Below are 22,606 nucleotides of genomic sequence, written 5' to 3'. Positions count from 1 at the left end.
AATGCACACGGTTTCACTCAGTGCTTTGAAAAAACCCACATGCCTGGGCACTCTCCTGAGAGCATCCAAATCAGAATCCCTGATGCCAGGGCCCTGGGGTGAGCATTCTTAGTTTTCTTTTGTTTTTAAGGTGTTTTCACTTGGTAACATTCTGAGCTGATTCTGAGATACTGTTAGAGGAATTTTTAATTTTTTTTCTTTTTTCATGGATATGGCAGTGGATTAACTTCATAAATTCATTCCTGACAGATTTGTAAGTGATTCAGAAAGATTGAGTGCACAAAACAACCTTTCCAAAGTTCTGTATACATATATGTATACATTCTTTCTCTTTCTACATATATATATATACATACATAATACATATAGATGCTTCATTCATTAAACAAATATGTATTGAGTCCCTGCTTCTGTGCCTGACGCTCGTCTCAAGAATTGAGGGGACAGTTCCCTACCTTGTCTGTTACCTTGTAGAGCTTATGTTCTGGCTTCCATTCTTTCTGGTTGGATTTCATAGTCTAGAGATGACAGTAGCAATCACATGGTTTACTTACTGTTTTAAGTGCTTCACGTATTTTGATTTATTTCATCCTTGCAACAATCCTGTGAAGCAGAGACTATCATAACTGCCATTTTACACACGAGGAAGCTGAGGCAGAGAGGTGAAGTAATTAGCCTAGGCCACACATCCATTAAATGGTAGGGTGGAATTTAAAGCCAGGTGGTCTGGCTCCAGGGTCACTACAACCTCTTCACTTCCTGTCATCCCTGGGATATCTTAGCAAACACAAAAGTGCCTTATGCCAGGCAGCAGGCAGAAGTCTTGCAGGTTCACCAGTGCACACGATATCCTGCTAGTCCCAGTGACTCAAATAAAATTCTTCAGTGTAATTCCTTATATCATAATTTGGAGATTTTTGCCATTTCCTCACCATCTCTGTTAATATTGGCAGGCTTTAGTGTTACATGTGCTTCATCATTGATTGTAATAAAGGAAGTGGAGGAGAGATTTTGGACTCTAGGAGGAAAAAAAGTCAATCCCCAAATCAGAGGTCATAGTGGAGTCAGGATCCTCTCAAAGTCAGGTCCAGATCTTCAGCTGCTTTTTTTGGTAACTTCATGATACAAATGCTTCCACTTTTTTTTTCAACTGGGCATTATTGTGCTCTAACTTTCCATTTTTCCTTTCATTTTTATGAACTGATAGTTCGAGTACAAAGGCTCTGTCTTGAATGACCCCCTGTCAGTGGCATGTCAGAGTTTTCCCCACTGTTTCCATTTTTCTTCTAAAACATATCCCTTCAATACTAGCTGTCATTAACATCATCACCAGGGAGCTCACTCTGTTTTTTGGGGGTGAATTCTTCGAGGTCAAAGTTTAGTCAAAGGATAGGCATATCTTTAAGGTGGGATGTAAACCAATGTGACCAGCACTGTGTGAGAACAGAGGTGGCCCGTGTAGTGGAGAAAACATTGGGCCAGGTGTGAGGAGGACTGGACTCAAGATGGGACTGGGCTGCCGGCGGGGCGGGTCTTTGGGCAAGTCCTTTGATTTCATTTTCTTCTTTTGTAAAATGAGCCCTGTAGTGAATCTGCACAGAAGTGATGGTGCAGACATTAACTAGGGCTCTCAGTCTGGCAGGCAGGTGTGTAAAAGGAGCGCACATCTGCTGGAGTCCATGGTGGACTTCCCTGGATGCCCTGGTGATGGCTTCCTTGAGAATTGCTTCAGGGTTTCAGAGAAGCTACTCCTGTCCTATAGGATAAGAAGAAAATCTAGATTACTATCTGGAGTTTAGTTCATTTTGTAGGCTTCTGATAGATGGATAGAGATCAGAGAGATTTCCCCCCTACCACATATGCCCTGGATGTGGTTCCAAATCTGCTGACTCTAATATTAATCTTACTCTTGTATCTTTACAGGGAAACTTTATGGTGATGTTCCTTTTATAGAAGAAAGACACAGACATCGGTATGAGGTACGGCTTCCTCACTGAATTACTGAAGAATATAGATGCTTAGTGCGAGGAACCCCAGTGATTACAGGCAGGCCTTTGGAAAAGCTGTCCAGCCTGGTATTCACAGGGCTCCGGGGATTGTTACCAAATTTCCCAGAGGAAGCAGGTAGGGGCGAGGAGACCCTGGTCGTTGCTTTCCAAAGGCGAAATTTTTAATTATCTACACATGGGATATTTCAAGATTCTGTGTGACCCTAAGTGCTGTCTCTTGGACCAAGATAAAGTTGTCATCCTTCTCCTTAACCTCCTGCACTTTATTTTGGAAGGGTTGGAAAAAGGGAACTTGCATCTTCTCAATCAGATGCCTCTGGGGATAGGGATACATCTCTGGGTATCACATGATGGATTCTTGGTTTGTGAGCCTCTTGAAAGCTGCATTGAGCATGAAGCTTAGTGTCACATGATTAAGAGTAGTTACTGTTGAGATTGCCCCACGAGAAGCATAGTTCCCCAAAATGCAGATTGTCTGTACCGGGATTACTTGGTGCGTCAATTATGATGCTTTTGACTGCGAAGAATCAAAATTCCTCTCATAAGTCACTCAAACCAGCCTAAACAATAAGGAAATTTATCTTAGGTCACAGCTAGTCCAAAGGCTGGACAGGCCCCAGGCATGATACAATCTGGGCTCCTGCTGTCTCTGGGATGCTCTTGGCCCTACCCTTTTCTGTGCGTCTGCCTTTTCCTTAGCCTGATCTCCTTGACAGTTGTAAGATGGCCACCAGTGGCAGCTAAGGCAACATGCATCTCTCCTTGACATAGAGTTTTTTTCAGTCTGATTGGGTCAATTTAGATTACCTCTCCACTTGTGAACTAGTAACTGTTGCCAGGGCAATGCTGAACCAGACTTAAGCCTGGGTTCTTGCATCATTCATCTGCCAAGAGGAATGGATTTATCATGTTTGGCTTAGACCAGTTAGGACCAACTTCTAGAATGGGGGAGATGGCGTCCCGTGGGCCATGTGTGGGTGGAGTAGATAACCGAACAAGCCCAGGGTTTTGTTTTGAGGGAGGACAGGTGGGAATCAATGCCAAGTAGGCTACCAGTAGTGTCACTATAGTAGTGCCACTGTGGTGTGTGCAGTGATAAGGGAGTTGGGGGATGGTGGTGAGAGACTATAGGGTATATTTTTAGATTGATTATGATGTTGGTTGAAATTCTCTGTAAATACACTAGAAACTATTGAATTGTATACTTTCAGTGGGTCAGTTGTATAGTATGTGAATTATATCTCAATTAAGTTGTTTAAAAAGGAAAAATAATTACAAATTATGAGAACTAGCCTAATGTTAAAAATAAAACTATATGGGGTTAAGATTGAGACGAGGTGGGACCCCACTTAGATTTTCGATGAGAAAGCACATTCTGTGAAGGAGAGGCTGTGAAGTTTGGGAACGGGCCACTGATGAGGTGAATGAGGGAAGGGGCCATGAGCCAGGTAGTCAAGTTGTCATCTGTCACCAATATTTTAGTAGAAAAGTTGTTCCAAGCTTCTCTTTAGAGCGTTTATGTAACTATACATAAAGAAAGCTTTTGGTTTAGTCACAAGGAAATAAGATTATTTCAGTCCTCGAGCAGATTTGTGATATGGGGAGAGAGAGTTAATTACATATGACTCAGGGGAAGAAGCAAATATGGGGACAGCTGTAAACAGCTAGTCTCAAGGTTTCAAGATAGAATATCTGTGTCACAGTCCTACTTTTTTTTTATTATGTAAGTATCAGGTGTACAACATTGTAGTTCAACATCTATATACACTGCAGAGTGATCACCACCATGTGTCTAGTTACTGTGCATTACCACACAGTTGACCCTTTTCACTGATTTTTCCTACACCCTGCTGGTCACCACTCATCTGTTCTCTGTATCTATGAGTTGTTTTTGTTTTATTTTGTTTGTTCATTGGTTTTGTTTTGTTTTGTTTTGGAGTCAACATATGAGTGAAGTCATATTTGTCTTTCTTTGATTTATTTCACTTAGCATAATACCCTTAAGGTCCATCCATATTGTTGCAAATGGCATGATTTAATTCTTTTTTATGACTGAGTAGTATTCTATTTATCTGTCTATCAATCAATCAATCAGTCAGTCACATCTTCTTTATCCATCAGTGGACACTTAGGTTGTTTCCATATCTTGGCTATTGTAATTAATGCTACAATGAACATAGTGTGTATATATTTTCTTGAATTAGTGTTTCCATATTGTTCAAATAATTACCCAGAAGTGGAATAGCTAGGTCATGTGGTAGTTCCATTCTTAAGTTTTGGGGAGTCTCTATATTGTCTTCCATAGTGGCTGTACCAATTTAGTCCCACTAGCACTGTGGCACTTTTTTCCACATTGTTTCCCACACGTGTTATTCCTTGTCTTTTTGGCGATAGCCTTTCTGACAGGTGTGAGGTGATATCTCATTGTGATTTTGATTTACATTTTCCTGGTAATTGCTAACGTTGAACATCTTTTCATGTACCTGCTGGCCATCTGTATGTCCTCTTTGGAAAAATGTTCACATCCTTTGCCTATTTTTCAACTGGGTTTTTTTTTTTTTGTTCGTGTGTGTGTGTGTGTTGAGCTGTATGAGTTCTTTATACATTTTGGATATTAACCCCTTATAAGATATATGATTTGCAAATTTCTTCTCCCATTTAGTAGATTTCCTTTTTCATTTTGATGATGGTTTCCTTTGCTGTGCAGAAACTGTTTAGTTTGATGTAGTCCCAGTCCTACTTTTTGAAACTCATCTTTGGGCAATAGAAGGTGGGCCTCCCAGAATTAGTGGCTGTAATTAAACTATTTCTCAGGTTCATCCTGAGTTTAAAAATAGGCTTTGGGCTTTGAATATAGAAATTAACTACTATTTAGAGCATCACCAAAATGGAAAACCTACCCAGTTTGATGGAAGACATTTTCATAAGCTGATATGTCTGTATTGCTCTTTTGCCCAAAGACACTTAATTTCTTGTTTTTCCAGGTGAATCCTAACCTGATCAACCAACTTGAGCAGAATGACTTAAGTTTTGTAGGTCAGGATGTCGATGGGGAGAGGATGGAAATCATTGAATTGGCAAGTAAGTAGACTCTTCATTTTTGAAAATTTTTGTGGTGATTGTGGTGAGCTGATGTCTTTTTGTCAATAGTAGGCATACAAAGATAGAACTTGAGCCCCATTTTCCTTGCTCTCTTTCTTTTCCTCTCTCCTTTGAATAGATATGCAACAAAATATAAATCATATGCACTAAATATAAAGTGCATGAAAAAACAGGCCACTTATAATCCCAATCATTTTGGAGCCTATTAGTGTGAATCTCCTGTACAATGATGTAGTGTTTAAGCCTACCAGCCCTCCCAGTAGTGTGTATGGTTCCTTAACCATCACTGTGTGCTGCCAGGGGCGTCTCTTGTTGCTAGCCTCTGAGTTAGGCACTCTGGGGAAGGCAGGCAGCCTACTGTTGAGAATCCCCTTCCTCTGAGGAAGAATGGCCCAGTCTCCTCCTCACTGGACTGCTCATGACTGCAGCGCAAGGGACAGTAATTTGTTGGATAAACCACCCTTGTGTATTGAATGCTTAGTGTGTATAGGATAGTCTAAAAATGGTAGCATAATTTTCTAGAGCCTTTCTCTCCAATCTATATGCTTTAGGTTCCAGATAACCTGGACGACTTACTCTTCTAATTTTCCTACTTCTTTTTCCATCTTAGCCAATGTCACTGTTCTACTTCCAATTCCTTTTGTGTCCTTTTCCTTTTCTGTCCCTCTTCTATTCAGGTACCTCAGAAGTCCCAAGCAGAGAGGAGAATTGAAGTTGGGAAAGGCTTCTTTGAGTGCAGTAGCATGTTTCCTGGACCCAGAGAAAGGGAAAGCAATGGACATTGAGTATGCACTCACTGGGTGCTTCTCACTAGACCCTTTGCTAGAGACTCCACGTGCCTTATGTAACTTACAAGGCAGGTGATGTTATTCCCACTTTACAGAGGAGACTGGAGTGGAAGGAGGTTAAGCCACTTGTCAGGGCCATCTAGCTGGTCACTGATGGGCCTGGAGCCAAGCCAGGTCATAGCTTCCTTCTGCCCCTACCTCTGTGGCATTTTATTTCTCCTCTTGTTTTCAATGAACGTTCCACCTAAGATGATCAATCCATGCCTGAAATTTTAAATTAGAATATGAGGATATATTTCCTGTAGTCTTTCTGATGAAAGTACCCATGATTTACCATTTTTATCCTGTGGGTCACTGTTTGGTGTTGAAGTCTCTGAAGTCTTCCTTGTGGGACGGCAGACAAATTTCTTAAGCTTATTACTGTTTGTTTACTTTGTTCAGGTACTTTTTCTCTTTAATTCTCCTGGCTCTCATTATTGTCAGCAAACACTTGGAAGTGTCTTTCATTGCAAGGATTTAGTTTCCCATTGACAGTTTCAAATTTCATGTGGGTTGGAAGGGAAATGAGAGCCACTGTAAAACCTTGCAATTTTTAAAAAGCTGACTACAAGGGAATTCATTCTATTAAGAAAAATTTCCCAGAAGATTTTAATCATAGCCACCCTTACCATATCCATGAATCGGTACCTTCCTAAAGGAGTTCCGAAAGGAACACCAGAGCTTGAGATGAGTATGTCAGAATTTGTTTCAAAGCAATTACGAACTTTATTTAAAAGAGATTTTATCTAACTGATAGAACATCATCAAAATAAAGACTGTTTAGTCTTTTTCCTCATATTAGCATAGGGGATCTTTTTGATAAAGTGATTCAGAGCAACAATCCATTCTTTCAAATGTTCTGTCCCTGGCTATGACGTGATCCGTTGCTCAGCTGTAGTGGTACAAAAACACAATTATTGTCTCCTTCTTTCAAAGACATCCCTACATGCTGTGCTGCAAGATTCATCACATCTTCAGTTTAAAGCTTAGTTTCTTTTCTACAGGTGGATGATTTCTCTTCTACTTTTCTTGAGGGAGCACGTTCCTGAGAGAAGGTGGCATTCTCACCAATCTTTCATACCCGAGTGTCCCTGTAATTTAAGGAAGCTTCTTCCTAGTTGTGATGTAGAGGATTTCTGCACTGGATTTGTCTGGATTCAGAGCTGAACCTACTGCAATGGTGTAATATTCTGCCCTATTCAGTATGGTAGCCACTAGCTGTTTGTAGCTTATTTAACACTTGAAATGTGCTCAGTTAATTTGAATGAATTTAAATAATCACCTGTGGCCAGGGACTACCATTTTGTTTAGCAAAGCTTTAAATGATAATCTTAGGAGAGTGGATATTGCTGTTCAATCATCATTTCCTCACTACTGAGCAGTAGTTTTAGGTCTCCAGTGTTAAGTGATGGGAATTTGTGATTTCGAATTCCATACTCGTTTTTTTGATCATTTGATAAAGCATCTCACTGAAAGGTTTGAAATTATGTTTATTTCATCCTATAAAACTCACATTTTCTCATCTTCAGTTTGATATATATATGGCAATGAAAATGATTTTTAAAGTAAGGAATACATACTGACCATACTCTACTATCGAAATTATGGGATTAGAGAGCTGCCCAGTCTCTAATTAGGAGTTGCTTCCTAATCTGGGAGTAAACATAGTTTTTGAGAGTTCTGATTGGGGAAAGGTATTTGTAATCCTAGAAAACTTCTACCCAGATTTGGAAATGTTGCCCGTTCATTTTTACTATTCCCAAGTAGGGCATTCCAGATACCTGAGAAAAGCTACCTCTCTGTTCCCATTATATCTGGGAAAACTTGAATTGCTTATATAGGGGCTTCTTACAGCCCTCAATATGAAATAGCTTAATTTGCCCTCTGACAATGTAACAAATATGTGTTCATTGTAAAGGAACGGTATTCACACGATACAGAGAAGTATAAGGAAGAAAATAAAAATATCTTGAACTCTCGCCACTTTGGGCCATTACCACCATTAACATGTTGAAAGGCCCTCCTTTTATCACTCAGAGACTCTTCATCATGAGAGATAAGTTGGCATAGGCTGAAATACGAGTGCCTGGTCAACTTCGTGGTGCTATCCAGGATTAATATTCAACCCAAAGCTGTGACTAGAAAAGCAGTTATACCTGCTACATTTCCTGGGGGCTTGTCCCTTGGGAAAGGAGACCTTGTTGGAAATGGCCTGAAGCCATCTAAGAGAAGGAGTGACTTTGAGTTAGCCTGAACTATGAGGATACCAGGATGTTGAGGCAGGGAACCTTTCCCCCTCTCTACCCCAACTGAGTTCTTGTGGCTGGACTAATAATAATATTGACACAAGGCAGATTAGCAGGAGAAAAAGAAGCAAATTTTAATTTGTGCACATTGAAGTCTCATAGAAATGGGACCTAACAAGTGGCCAAAGCAAGCCGGTTTTATACTTTTTAGAGAAAGAGAAGCAGTAAATTTGTGAGGAATTAACAGGACAAAGAAACAGGCTTTGGGTGCTTAATTAGTAAAGAATCTAAACAGAGTTTGGGGTTGGGGTAGTCAATTAAATTAACAAGGTTTATTTATATAGGCTTCTCTGTCCAAATTCCCTATCTCTGGCGATAAGGGTGTTGTTCTACCTCCAGATGCAGGGAGGGCACCTTTCACAAGGGAGGTTTATTTCTTGCTTTCAGGGAGACAGAGAGGAGGGTCAAAGCATTCCTCTTGCACCAGCTCTATCTTAAGTAACTTTAATTCAAACTAATCAATACGCCATTGAGGCATATTTTGGGGTGGCCTGCCCTGGGCCCAATGGAAATGGAGGCAGTATAAGTCTCTGAAGGGCCTTCAGATAGCAGGCAGATTTGGGGAAAGCAGATCATATTACCATTAAAAAACTTTTGCTTAACTTTGCTCACTCTTAACACCTTCCACAAATAAAATGCTAGATCTCATTAGTGAGATGTGTTTTGCAACTTGGAATTCTACTGCCAAGATGGATCATGAAAATAACTGGCTCTGACAGTAACAAGTTAAATAATCATCTTACCATTTAATGGGTTTTCTTATTTAAAGATGAGAAGACATTTAAAGCTATTCTCATATTTGTCTGCTTCAATTGTGTCATGATTATTCTCATTTCAGATCACCCCTATTTTGTCGGTGTCCAGTTCCATCCCGAGTTTTCTTCTAGGCCGATGAAGCCTTCCCCTCCATACCTGGGGCTGTTACTTGCGGCAACTGGGAGTCTGAATGCCTACCTGCTACAGGGATGCAAGCTGTCTTCCAGGTAACCAACTTACTGTTCCTAGCAACAACTCAGGATGCAGTTATCAACATCTTAGGCTTCTCATCAAATTTAATATCATTGTAGGATTTTTTTTCCCAAAAGTTGAGAATAATTTTTTTCCCCTCTTAACATACTTTTTTCTTTTAATGAAAATGACTTAGTCATATCTACAGTAGTAACATTTCAGCTTTCCAAATCATTCTGATGCTAAGTATTGTTTTAGAAATTTTTGTCATTTTGGTGAGTGAAAAAAGGGGGTTTCTTTTGTTAACTCTTTGATTAAAAAATATATATGAATATTTTATATGTTTATTAGCTCTTAGTTTTATGAATAGCCTGTTCATAGCCTTTGCCCTATTTTCCTTTGGAAATTATCGTTTTTTCTTAATGATTGGTAATCTATAAAGAACAGTGATCCTTTGTTAGGTTACAAATACTTTTTCAAAGTGATTTTGTTTTTCTTCTAAGCTGTTAATGGTCTTTATTAGTTTTAATCTTAGTTTTTATTTTCCCTAGAAAGTTTTAAATAAAGACTTTGTGTAGTCCTTATTTATGTATATTTTTAAGTTTATGTAGTCATATCTTTTACCTGTATGGATTATGTCATTAGTATCATGCCTAAAGTCTTTCCCTATCAAAAGATAGTTATATAAATGATTACCCATTTGTTTTCCACCAGTACTTTTATGGTTTCAATTTTATAGTTTAAATTTTATAGTAATCTATATGGACTTTTATTTTTGGTGTAGTGTGTGAGGTTTGTGGGGTAGGGATCTGCCTCCCCCGACCCACCCCCACCCTCACCCTGCCACTTGTTAGTCAGTTGTGTGGATTAGATTTGTTTCAGGGATTTCTATTTTGTTCCGTTGATGATTTCATCTCTTTTTTCATAGCATTATTGTAAATCAAGCCCTTATCTACCCTGCTCCCATTATTATTTAATATTTTAAAAAATGTATCTTGCTATTCTTCCAGATGAACTGTACAATGATTTTTATTTTTTTATTTAAAAAAATTTTTACAATCATTTTTAAAGTTAAGTTTGAATTAAAAAAATCCCCTTAGGGATTTTCATTAAGATTTCTTTGCATTTAAATATGAGTTTGGGGAGAATTTACATCTTTACTTAGTCTCTTGTAAGAATATTGTATGTAATAACTTTAAAAGTGAAAGGAACGAACCAGAATCATGGACTTGGGTAGAGTTATTACCAGGATAACCAGATATATGTTATTTGGAACATTACCACTGCAGACCCTCATCCCAGCAAATAACCCTTGTGATATTGTGATAGAGGACTGCAGGATCACTGCGTGGTTGTGTACATGTGTGCTTTGTTACACAAGCCTGCTTGTTTGCAACATTACCTGCTAGGAGAGGCTCACAGTTCTCTAGCATTTCCTTTACTTGTGTGTTCAGAGGGGAGCATCTGTATGTATTTTGTGTGTTGGGCATCTTGCTGAATTAATGATCACTCTTTACACTCTTGAACCAGTGCACTGGTTTTTACCCTGTGCCCTATGAAGCTGGAGTCCAGGCTGCTGTGAGGAGTAGGCTATGCAGTGGGAGATGGGGGGTGGGGTGGAAGGGTGGGCGGTAGCTCCAGGCTCTTCCCTGCTTTAGCTGAGCAGCTCCACTTTTTCTGACTCATGTGGCATGGTGTTGTATGAGATTGCACATGGAAATGAGCTTCTTGTGTTCTGAGGCTGCGCAGCTTACATGGCAGGGACATTCCAGTCTGGTGCCATGTCGGATGTATGTGCTGACCCTTCCTGCCACTTTATTGTCTCCGTTATCTCGGGTGCTCACACATGAAAGGAGAATGACAGTGGAACAAGTTAGATGGCTGAGAGAAATAATTCATTCATAATAATTCATGCATGACTACCTGGTTGTTTGCAAATATCAAGTAGTATGTGAATGGTGTCTGTGTGCTGGGCAGTGTGCCACTTTCCACCTGGGGGCTGGTGGTCTATGGGTAAAACTCACAGGTAGTTTCTGAGAAAAGTGACTGCTTGCTAGCAACTCCTGAGCAAGACACAGTATGTCTTAGAAAGGAAAGACCTCTTAACAAAACTCTGATGCTGGTATTGGAATTCCAGAGTAGCTGGCTTCCAGGCTAGTCAGAGAATCCCTGTGCATTAGACCCGAAATGGAGTGTTCCTTAAGAGCAGCCAGCATGTGATTTATCTTTGTTTCCCTGGCTCCCTAGTATGCAGCCGTTCTTTACTACCTATTAAAGTAATGAATGTAGGTAGCAGGGGAGGATATAGTATAGTCTGGTCTTGACACCTCTCAGGGAGTGGTTGCCCATGACTTAATCCAGCAGCAGACACTGGGCTTCCAGAAGAACCTTGCCGGCTTGTCCCTGCCTTTTCGGTGGTCAGTGACCACCGAAAAGCAAATAACTGCTTTGATGGCCCGGCTCTAATGTGAGCTGAGTTGGGACTGTATGTCGATCAAACAAGATTACTGTTTGTATTCAATCCTCAACAGTGTGACAAGAAATATGAACACTAGAATAATGACTTCCTTTCCTAGAATTTCTGGGCTAATAATATTTAAATGGACAGCACGTGTACAGTCGATGTCTTTTTAAAACCCACAATGAAAAATTCCTTGGCTTTGAGCAAATGTACCTGGGCTGTAACCTTTGCATTCTGCCCTGTGGAGAACGTTTGTCTTAGTGTCTGGGAAGTTGCAGTAAGAATATTATTTTGGGCTCTAGAGCTGGTGAGCTAACCTCTCAGCTACTCTGGTATATATCGGATGGCAGCCGTTACGAAGACCAGTCCACTGGGTTTTAGATTTGTAGTGGTCTGTTCAAGAGGCATAATAGCGTTAGGATAGAATTTTTTATGTTTTTGTAAGCTACTCAAAAGTACTTGCTAAATTAAACTAGGTCTTGTTTTAGGGGTCCCCCAAGACTGCCCACGCATTTGGTGATTCACTGGAAGGAATCAGAATACAGTTGTACTCGGCTAGAATTGATTTCGGTGACAGAGTAGGCAAACCCAGCTGGGTCAGTAAGGGGAAGAGGAATAACTGGGTATGGAGAAGTCTGTCTGCAGGTTTCTTATGCTCTCTCCTTCCTGAGAAAGGTCACAGAGCTCGTCCTCCCCCCCAGCAGTTAAAGTGCAGTGTGTGATGTTTATGCCCAGAGAAGCCTGTGTGACACTCAGAGTTTAGGGTTTCTTTAGGGGGCTTGTCACATGGGCCTTCTCTGCGTAGCAACCACCCAAATTCCAGGCTCTCAAAAGGAGAACAGCATTCACCATAAATCACATTGCTTGTACAAAGAGCCTAGGCCCAACGAAATAACCTTATCAGTTAGTAATGGAGAAAACATTCTGCAAGCTAGCTAAGTTCCCCTGCAGGCAGGCCCTTCTAAAGATAGCAGCCTCAGGCCTGCTGTGTTAACTCTTTTGAACAAGTCTAATAAACATTTTTAGAATAAAGAAATCCAATGGGAAATTATGGTCCATTAAATAAATCATTGTAATTATTTGCTGATATCTCTCCCCTGGTGTCTAAATAGAATTTGTCCCATGTATAAAACGGTAACCACAGATTTGTATGGTTTGGCTGGCATATAATGTCATGGAATGAGACTGCTTCATGTAAATGTAGTGAAGAATTTTAGGAGATTTATGCTAAACAGAATATCCAAAGGTTCTTGTAATTGTGAGTTCCTCAGTATCTAGAAACAAAGCACGTGCTCTGTCCAGAATTCCATTTTTAAGCAACTGGAAAGAGAAGTGGTGTGGGAGTCTAAAGTTCCTAGGTTGTTTTTCAGCCCCTGTTGTCTCTGGGCGGACCCTCAAGGCTCTGAGGAGCAATCACTCCACACTGAGCTTGGGAAAGATGTCCAGTTTTTGTGATGCTGACATCTATCACACCCTTCTGTGGGTCCGAGTTGAACTCTCCTGCTTAGTTAGTGCTTGTTCTATGTCAGGAAGCAAGACCCTAGATGGGGTTCAGTCAGCAGTTCACAAAAATGTGGCTTTTTGGGGAAACGTGTTTTTAAAGTATAAAACTGGAATCTTAAGACATGTGAGTAGCATTTTATTCTAGATTTTAGAATCCTGGATTCCATGTCTCCATCCAACACATACTATCTCTTGTGCAGAAAAATTGTCTTTTTGTAGTGAAACAGGAAGCAGGCTGGTGGAGAAACAGCAGGAAGGAAGTTTCTCCGAGATGCTCTGTATTCATTTGACTGTTTCAGACCAAACTCAAAAGTTGAGAGTCCTCTCTAATCAGAGGACCCTTAAAGGAAGTACAGACCCGGAGTCAGTGCCTTCCATTCCTGATCGCTTGTGTGCTCCTAGGATTGCCGTCCATTCTCTCCTTTGAGCTCACCCTTCCTGCTTCACTTTTCTCTTTGAATCTCAGCAGCAGTCAGGGAGTGAAGGCACCCATGTCCTTTGCCATCGTCCCTGGTCTCCCTTCTGTGACTATTGGGCTTTTCCTTCTAAGTGACCTGCTGACTTCCAACCTGAGAAGATTTTGTTTTCTGTTGACTTCTAGCTGTAGCATTACAGAAAATTTGGAAAATGGAGGAAAGCATCTGTAAACCTGTAACTCTGACAGTCATTGTGCTTGCTTTTGAGTCTTTCTTTCCCATCTTTAGTGTATAGCCATATATGACTCATTTCATGGTTGTAATCATAATAGTGAGTATGTGCGTGTGTGTATTTTTTCACAATTCTTTAATTGATTGATTGATTGAAGTATAATTGGTTTACAGTGTTGTGTTGTTTTCTGGTGTACAGCATAGCCATTCAGTTACACATATATATGTATTCCTTTTCAGATTCTTTTTCATTATAGGGTATTACAAGATATTGCTACACAGTAGGACCTTGTTGTACTCAGTTCTTTTGTTCTGAAGACGTCCAAGCCTATAGAAAAGAGGAAAGAATACTACAGTGCAAACTTGGACACCTTTCACCTAGATTCATCAATTGTTGCCCTTTTAGCACATTTGCTTCTCTCTCTTTCTCTCTGTATAAATTTATTTCTGAATCACTTGTAAGTTGCAAACATCATAGTATTTCCCTCCAAATACTTTATCATGCATTTCCTAAAATGGAAGACATTTTCTCACATAACTAGAGTCTCATGATCACACTTAAGAAAATTACCATTAAGTCAATGACATTGTTTAATATCCTGTCCATATTTAAATTTCTCCATCTGTCCCCAAATGTCTCTTTACCTTTTTTTAAATTAAAAAAATATAATCAGTGCTCAATTTTAGGTTCATTTGGTTCTGTTTCCTTAGTTTCTTTTAATCTGGGTAAATCATTCTGTCTTTTTCAGTTCTTCATAACACTGACTTTTATGAAGAATCCAGGCCAGTCATCTTGTAGCAATGACCAGAATGTGAATTCATCTGATTGTTTTCTCACAATTAGAATCAGGTTAGACATTTTTGGAAGAATAGTTCACTGGGGCTGTTGTGTACTTTGTGAGGACCTGTCAGGAGGCACATAAGGCATGTAACATTCCCTCTCTCTTGTCACTCGGTGGATGATGTTGAGTTTATCATGTGGGTAGAGTAGTGACTATCTGGATGTCTCTTTTGTAAAGAAACATTTTTCTCTATTTTGGTTTCTAAAATACCCCCCCCCTCCAAAATGAACTAGGGTTCCTGGAAGAAATAGTTGGTTCCAGGTCTAGGGCAGGAAAAGTACAAGATGAGATTGGAATATATTGCTGGACTTAAAGGAAGAAAGAGTTCAAAAACCAAGGGGGAGGTTTTGTATAAGATCAAAGGAACACACTTGAAAGGGTTCCTGCTGGCCTCATTTTGCACAATTTGAACAGGAAAAAGAATAATTACAGCATTGGATTATAACATATTACATTTCTTACAAAAATTCCATAGTGCTACTCAGGAAAAACAAAAAGACCAATTAAAAAAATGTAGAAGCAACCCCCAATATAATCACTGAGTCAAATAAGGGTCATCAGTGGGTGCCAAAGCCATTCGATGAAAGGTCATGGAAAACAGTATATTCTTATGTTCTCAAAGCATTGCCAGAGTCTTTCTTAATTACAGAAGCCTGTCTTTTGACCTTAACACCTTATACGCATTTTTTCAAGTTGCATGATACTCATGGTGTTTAATGATGGTATACTTCATCATTCACTCAACGTGCCACATGTCCTAACGCTCACTCCATCCCAGCTGTGGTGCTGGGCATAAGAGAATTAAGAACTAGTCAAATAAGAATACATGTCCTGTCCCGGGGGACTTACTGGGTAGTTATAATGGTTCTCTACATTTTGGGGCTGACAAATCACCTTCTGAGAATGTGATGAAAGTGGGGGGCTCACTTCCTGGAAAACTGTACACACATAGCAATTTGAACATCATTTCTTGGTGTTCATATCCCAGAAGCCCTCCCATCTATTGACATTCTTCTAGGGAATCCTCAGATACAGACCTCCAGCTAAGAAAGGACACGGATGTGCAAGTGTTCAGCCCCCACGGTGTAGGAAATAAGCCTTACAGCTTGTCTCTCTTTGATGGCCGCACCCCAGGAGCACTCAGGATTATGACGAACATCAAGATGAACATCTTCCTAGTAGTGGTACCACCATCCATTTCATCCACACACCTGACAACTCCCACGAGTGAGCTCAGATTCCTCTCCATGCCTCCTCATCTTCCATAGTCAGCAGGTTGTGGAGAATTATGATGTTGGAATCCACCTGCCCTCCCTCTGTCTTCTGCTGGGCTGAAGGGAGTGTGCCTGGGCTTCAGTGCATGGGCTCTGGAGGCAGGACCTGCTGAGTTCAACCCAGCTCTTTCATTTCCCAGCTGGCTGCACCCTCACTCTTCTGTGCATCAGTGTCTTTGTAAAAATGGGTAGGAATAGTACCCACTTCACATGGTAGTAATGAAGATTACGTTTTTTTTTTTAATTGAAGTATAGCTGATTTACAATGTTGTGTTAATTTCTAAAGATTACGTTTTATACTAAATGTAAAGCATGTAGCACAGTGCCTGGTCTGTGGTAGGAAATTAAATGGGAATTCTTGTGTTGTTATCATTGTTAATTTCACCTTAGTTCCCATCGCCATCGTCTCTTGCAAAGCCTCCTACCTGGTGTCTATGGCACTAGCTCTCGTCTTCTCAATCCGTCTTCTGCTGGCAGAATGGTGAAAGGTCTTCCTAGTTTGAGCTTAAAACTCTAAATGGCTTCCCCTGACTTACAGGATAAAATGCACACAAATCCATATGGAACAGCTTGCAGTCCCTGAACTTCCCCAGAGGGTTTAATGCCTTTGCTTCGGCTCTCAGAGCTCCCTTGGCTCCTGATACACATTCCTAAAGTGCTTAGTGACAGGGGACTGCCAATCTGTAGCCTGTTAGGATGCCGGTTCACCAAATCATTATTGACGGTGGGCATTGGAAGTGGGAGTGGCCTCTCCGCTGTTGATAAAGAGTGTCCATTTCTCCCTTTAAGTCATCCTTATCCCACTGGGTAGCTCTTTCTCTTTGACTAGGAGAGTGAGATACTCTTTTTGTCCTGAGTGAATCTGACATGCATTTTCCAGCAGTGTTTTAAACTTGGAATCACCTTGCCTTTTTTTTTTTTTTTAAAAACCTTTGGGCTCCATGGTTGATGTTGCCAGGAACCATTCGTACAATATAAGGTGCAAATATTTTATTTCTGTGAGGTCAGTGTGGGCGAGTGGAGCAGGTGCTATGGGTTTATTTTCTGGGTCTGTTCCATAGGGGGTAATTTTTTCTAGGTTCCCCCACTCCTAAACCTCAGGATCTTCCTCCTGTAGGGTTGCTGTGAGGAACAGTTGAGATGGCGCTTTGTCAGCTTTCAACTGATATAAAAATACTACTCTCCCTGTTTTGTTACATTTCAAGCAAAAGTGAACTGGAAAAAAAGATTCTTTTTTTGCTTTCTTTTTTGACAGTTCTTTGAAACATCTTTTAAGACTGCTCCCCTACCATTATTGTTTGACTGCAACATCATACCTTGAGACTTTTTGTGGTAAAGCACTGGCGATAAACCCATTTGAGTACACCTTCCCTCAGGGATTAAATGTTGCTTAAAAGGTTCTCTTTATTGATCGTGGTTCACTGCTTGCTGATGATGTGGTACCAGCCAGGAACAGAGTTAACAGTCATATAGACTACTGTGCTTTGAATGCCCTGCCAGGGTTGCATTCTCCCACTTACTCTTCAATGCAAAACTCATTCAAAGCGTACTAAGTTTTTATTCCATTGCTCTTATATTTTATGACTTCCAGGGGCTCTGTGAGAAGGAAGTAAGTGTAGCAGTGGGGGAAACTGTGTGCATGGCAACCTGTTTTGAAACATGCTTTTCCCTCATGAAATGGATTTCAATATAAAGTATTGTAGGAACTTACACATGCTGGGAATCATAAGTATGCCATTACAGTTTTTAAAATTCCAACCACCTCTTTCTGTTAATAGAGAAGAAATGGTTTAACATCTGCCTCGGGACAGCGTAGAAGGTGGGCTCCATGAGGCATTACTGTACCCTTGCCCTGGTGTCTTAGAACATGTTTTCTCATAGTGGGAATTTATTAGGGACCAGGAGTCTTTGACAAACAGACTTGACTATGACAAGCCTTTTGTTTGTCAGAGAACCACAGGTAGACCATTGCAGTCAAGTCTTGTAAGTCAAGCCAATGTTGTAAGGATTGTGATTCCCATGCATTGCTACTGGTGATTTTATCTTGCAAGAAATAGTGCAGTAAAAAACTTGTGCTTCCATTATTTAGGGGGCACATGATAGCATGAGAGATACTTGCTGTGATTTTAATTGACTGTAGATAGCCAGACCTTAAAAAAAAAAAAAAGGGCCTTAGGGAGTAACAAGGAGAACCACTGAATGGTGATTATGATTTTTTTTACATCATTATTAATTTCTTTTTAAACCAGTGCTATCCAGTAGAACTTTCTGCAGTGATGGAAATGTTCTTTCATCTGCACTGTCCAGTGGGGTAGTACCAGCCACATATGGCTATGGAGGACTTGAAGTGTGGCTCAGTGTGAACGCGTGGGGAATGAAATTTTAAATTTAGATAGCTAGTGTGGCCACTGGCTACCATATTGGACAGTGCAAGTTTAAAACTTTCTGCTCCTCAAATGTAGCAAGACACCCATAAATGGATCTGTATCATGTGGCATTTCATAAAGTTTAATGTATGAGACCCTAATATCTAATAACCCTCTCGACTAAGAAGTATTTGGGTGTGTGTGTGTGTGTGTACAGAGATTATTCAAAAAGACAAGGTAGTCTTAAGATAGAGCTGAGATATCTCAAATTAACTAAAAATATGCCCAAATAAGTATATCTTATGACTTAAGTCTGTACTGTGTGAAACAAAAGTAAACCCCTAAGTCTGATGTGGCACAGAGTAGTGCCACATTTTATTGGCTGTGCAGGAGCCACTGCTGTACCACACGTGGATGATGATCCACATTTTATTTCTAGCACTTGTTTTTTGCTGGCACATAAATGCCATAAAAAGCAGCAAATTTAGCAGCCATGCCTGTGTTGAGAATGCTGTTCTTGAGGTATGGTGATTTATTTGATTGTCCTACCTTCACCTCTGAACACATAGGACAGAAAATTAGCGAACCCAATCGCTTGCCCTGGAACCTCCCTTTGTTAGTTTCAGCCTGTGCTATTTTGATGTGTTGGCAGAGTTGGGGGCTGACAGTCGTCAGACAGGATATGACAACCATTAGCTTAAACGGACCCACCCAAGTCCACTTGCTCATGTGGGTAGGGAGTTACTCTTGGTACCAGAAACAATTCTGAAAATCATGCCCTTGGCAGCTTTCATGGCTTCTTTATATTTCCATGACTTTGGAGAGGTAGCATGTTGTAAAGATGTAACCCCCATAAACAGTAACAGCTCATGTTAGTATATAGTTTCAGAGCACATTTATGCATTCTCCTTTGGCCCTCATAACATTTTGGTGAGGTCATAGGTATTGTCACTACTTTTTCCTAGATTCTCAGGATAGGATTCTGGCTCCACCTTGAACATGCTGTGTTCTGTGTCACCTGAACATCCTTGACCTTCACTTCTCACAGAAGGAGTTGAGTGCACCTTCCATGTCCCCTTTTGTTCTGTAGAACTGGGAAGGACTCTGTGTTTGTGTAGTGAGAATGCATGGTTATATAAGGATATATCAACTTTTGGGGGCTGTTTTTTTTTTTTAAAAAAAACATTCTTCAGTTATTCCTGTGTTTTCTTTATTGGAAACCCATTTGTAACAGTAGGACTGATTTTTCTGAATTAAAATCTAACTAGGAGGTATCTTCTACTTGATTAGTTTTAATGTTATGTTGATTTATGTGTTTATCTAACACATCTTGTCTTTTCTGCCAATTCTTTGTTTTGTTTTTTGAGGGGTAATTAGGTTTAATTAATTAATTAATTAATTAGTTTTTTAAAAATAGAGGTACTGGGGATTGAACTAGGACCTCATGCATGCTAAGCACACGTTCTACCACTGAGCTCTATCCTCCTCCCGTTTTTTGCCAGTTCTTAATTTTTTTCTGTCTCTTCTCCATACTGTAGCCCCACTCTCTACCCTTTCCAGTGTTTTGTCCAAAAGTCAGGGAGGAGAACAAGATTGTTAGGATTTTGTTTATGTGTTTATTGATACTTGCTCACTATGTTTAGAGTAAATCTTTCTTTTCTAACCTGTCAGCATAGGATTTCTCCAGTTGTTCCCTCTCCTCCCTTTAAAAAAAAAAGTGGATTTCACCTCTTATGGAATTTAGACTTCTATTCTATAAATCAGTAAAATCTTGACCAAGGTTAGGAATGGGTCAGGCATAAAACACTCCCTGGCAGTGTCGTCTTCATAGATCAGTAGAACTCTTGAGGAGTTGATCAACCTGCTGAGTTACTTGGAACCGAGCAAGAGGAACCCCAAACTGAGCCTATGGCTTGGAGTGAAAGTACAGTTGCAGACCTGTCTCATGGAGATGGTGTAATTTCTGTAGGAACCCAACATGGCAGCATCTGTGTCAATAATCAGTCCTATATTGAATACTGCATGTAGCTCAAGGTAGTTGGAGCGTCACATAAAGTTTCTAATTTGAAAACAGCATAATTGTGCAAATTATATCTCAAACCCTTGGACCTATGAGAATGTTTGTTGGAATGGAAAACTTTTATTCTGTTGACCTATATTAGTGGTCTTCAGAAAATTATAAATTTCAATCTAAATGGACATGCTTTTATAAATTTTCTGAATAAGGTACTTCCAATTTAAGATAAAAGCCAGTTACCAGTTCCTCTGACAACAGGAGACTGTTGTGTATGGTTGGACTAACGTCTTCCTGTAGTGACTAGGAAGTGGTAATAGATTATTCCTTAGTATTTTCTCGGAGTGGGGCTTAATTATGGAAAGTGTTTGGGACTGTAAATAGAATAATTGTCCAGAGTTTTTTACACTTTGCTTAATTAGTTCCTCCTTTGCTCTAGTGACAGATACAGCGATGCCAGTGATGATAGCTTTTCAGAGCCAAGGATAGCTGAGTTGGAAATAAACTGAAACTGATACGTGACTTGGAATAACCAGCACTGCCTGAGATGGTAAGATGGAATCTTTATGTTCTTGTTTGTTTTACAGAAAGGCTGTTGTCTTGGTGTAGAAGGGAGCATTGCAGAACTTGTCTCGCAGGATCTGCCGGCCCAGGATGCTCCTGTTTAGTGCAGTTAGCAGGACAGACTTGCCAGCCGATCATGCTTTTGGGGATCTGGAATGCACCCAAGAAAGCTTGCAGTTAGGAATGCACCTGAGGCCATAAGAAATAGATCCGTGCACCTATAAATGGATACATGGAGGCTGTAGTGCTCAGAGTTGTAGTAGTCTAGGTGAAGGCTCAACAAACTTGTTCTGTAAAGGGCCAGACAGTGGCTGTTGTCGGCGTTGTCAGCCTTGTAGTCTGTTGCAACAACCTCACTGCCTTTGGAGCCAGAGAGCAGTCTCAGGCAATACATAATAAACGGGCAGGGCTGTGTACCAATAAAACTTTATTTCCAAACCCAGTTTGCTGACCCCTGGTCTAGGTCACTCAAGGAAAAACAGATTTCCTTGGGTTTGTTTAAAATAAGTGTTTTCTTAAAAACTTACTGTTACCCAAGGGGAAAGGGGATGGGGGAGGGATACACGCTACTATATATAAAATAGATAAACAACAAGGTTCCACTGTATAGCATAGGGAACTATATTCAATAGCTTATAATAACCTATAATGGAAAATAATATATATGTATAACTGAATCACTATGCTGTACACCAGAAACTAACACAACATTGTAAATCAACTATACTTCAATTAAAAAAAAAGGCACTTTCTTTCTTTGTGGGGATATGCCAGAGACTGACTTGGCTTCCAAGGGCAGCTTATTTTCCCCACGGCTCCTTGAGGTTTTATTAATGGAGACAGCAGGCTGGATGGCTTTACTCCATTCATGCTCAGAGGCAGATGCTGCCTGGACAACCCTAGGGGTGGGGCAGGCCTTAAACTGTCCTTGCTCTCGAGTAGGGACAGCAGCTTTTGGAAAATTTGCTCCTGCGTGGGCTCTCCTCCTGGGTCACTTAAGGGGCCCCAGGGAAAGCACATCTGTGTCCGTTTAGATTTGCCTCAGACATGGAGATCTTTAGGATAAAACTGAAAAGGTGCAAAGATGAGTTGGGGGTACCTTCAAGACTTCTGTTATTCAACTTCTTTTTTATTGTTATTGTTCTTTTTTTTTTATATTATTTCAACTTCTGAGGTTGCCAATACTTATATTCTTTTTTTTTTAAAGCTCTGAAATAACTAAAGGCAAGACGAAGAACTCTCTGAAGAAATCAGCACACTCTTATAGAATCACTTTCTTCTCCACCAAACATGGGATGTATAGCCTCGAGCAAAATCTAATAATACCACTTCCTGAACCAGAATCAAAGGGGTGGTTTTCTTTTTTCTCCAGAGGTAGCCTTTAGTTCTCACAAATTTCTTTAGCTGATTAAAGTTTTCCCAACAACCTTATGGGCAGAAAGTGTGTTCATGTTTTGTCCAGTGGATGGTGACGTCCAAGTGGTGGCCAAGGATCCAGGTAACTAAGCCTTCTCTGGGCTAGATGGGAAGGCTGGCAGGCACAAGTGAGAACTTATTTTGAGTCAAAAATGAGTCATTCTGTTACCTAAACTCAGCCACAGATTTGTGTGTAGCCCAAGCTTATTTCAGTTTCTTACTCTGTTTATTTCTAGTTAAAAGTAAGATGAAACAGGTCTAAGACTGGGGGTGGCAGGTAAGACCCTGGCCTCGGGCAAAGAATTTAAGTGGGCATTAAAAAAACTG

The 22,606-nt window shown here is 40.3% G+C and overlaps 1 protein-coding gene across 5 annotated transcripts in view; it reads left to right on the top strand.

Annotated features, from left to right (window-relative positions):
* The window catches only part of CTPS2 (CTP synthase 2), a 95,945-nt gene extending 73,651 nt beyond the window's left edge, over positions 1-22,294 (top strand). For all 5 annotated transcript variants that reach the window (XM_072956285.1, XM_072956284.1, XM_072956283.1 and 2 more), the window contains 5 exons: positions 1,924-1,979; positions 4,994-5,090; positions 9,083-9,227; positions 20,739-20,849; positions 22,071-22,294. In XM_072956285.1, coding sequence (XP_072812386.1) covers positions 1,924-1,979; positions 4,994-5,090; positions 9,083-9,227; positions 20,739-20,808 — 368 coding nt within the window. In that variant the 3' untranslated portion in view covers positions 20,809-20,849; positions 22,071-22,294. The remainder of the gene's footprint in view (positions 1-1,923; positions 1,980-4,993; positions 5,091-9,082; positions 9,228-20,738; positions 20,850-22,070) is intronic.
* The last annotated feature ends 312 nt before the right edge of the window (positions 22,295-22,606 follow it).

The sequence above is a fragment of the Vicugna pacos genome, chromosome X (assembly GCF_048564905.1).
Source record: "Vicugna pacos chromosome X, VicPac4, whole genome shotgun sequence".
Lineage (NCBI taxonomy): Eukaryota > Metazoa > Chordata > Mammalia > Artiodactyla > Camelidae > Vicugna > Vicugna pacos.
The sequence above is the reverse complement of the archived record's forward strand: the minus strand, read 5'-3'. Positions and strand labels throughout refer to the sequence as shown.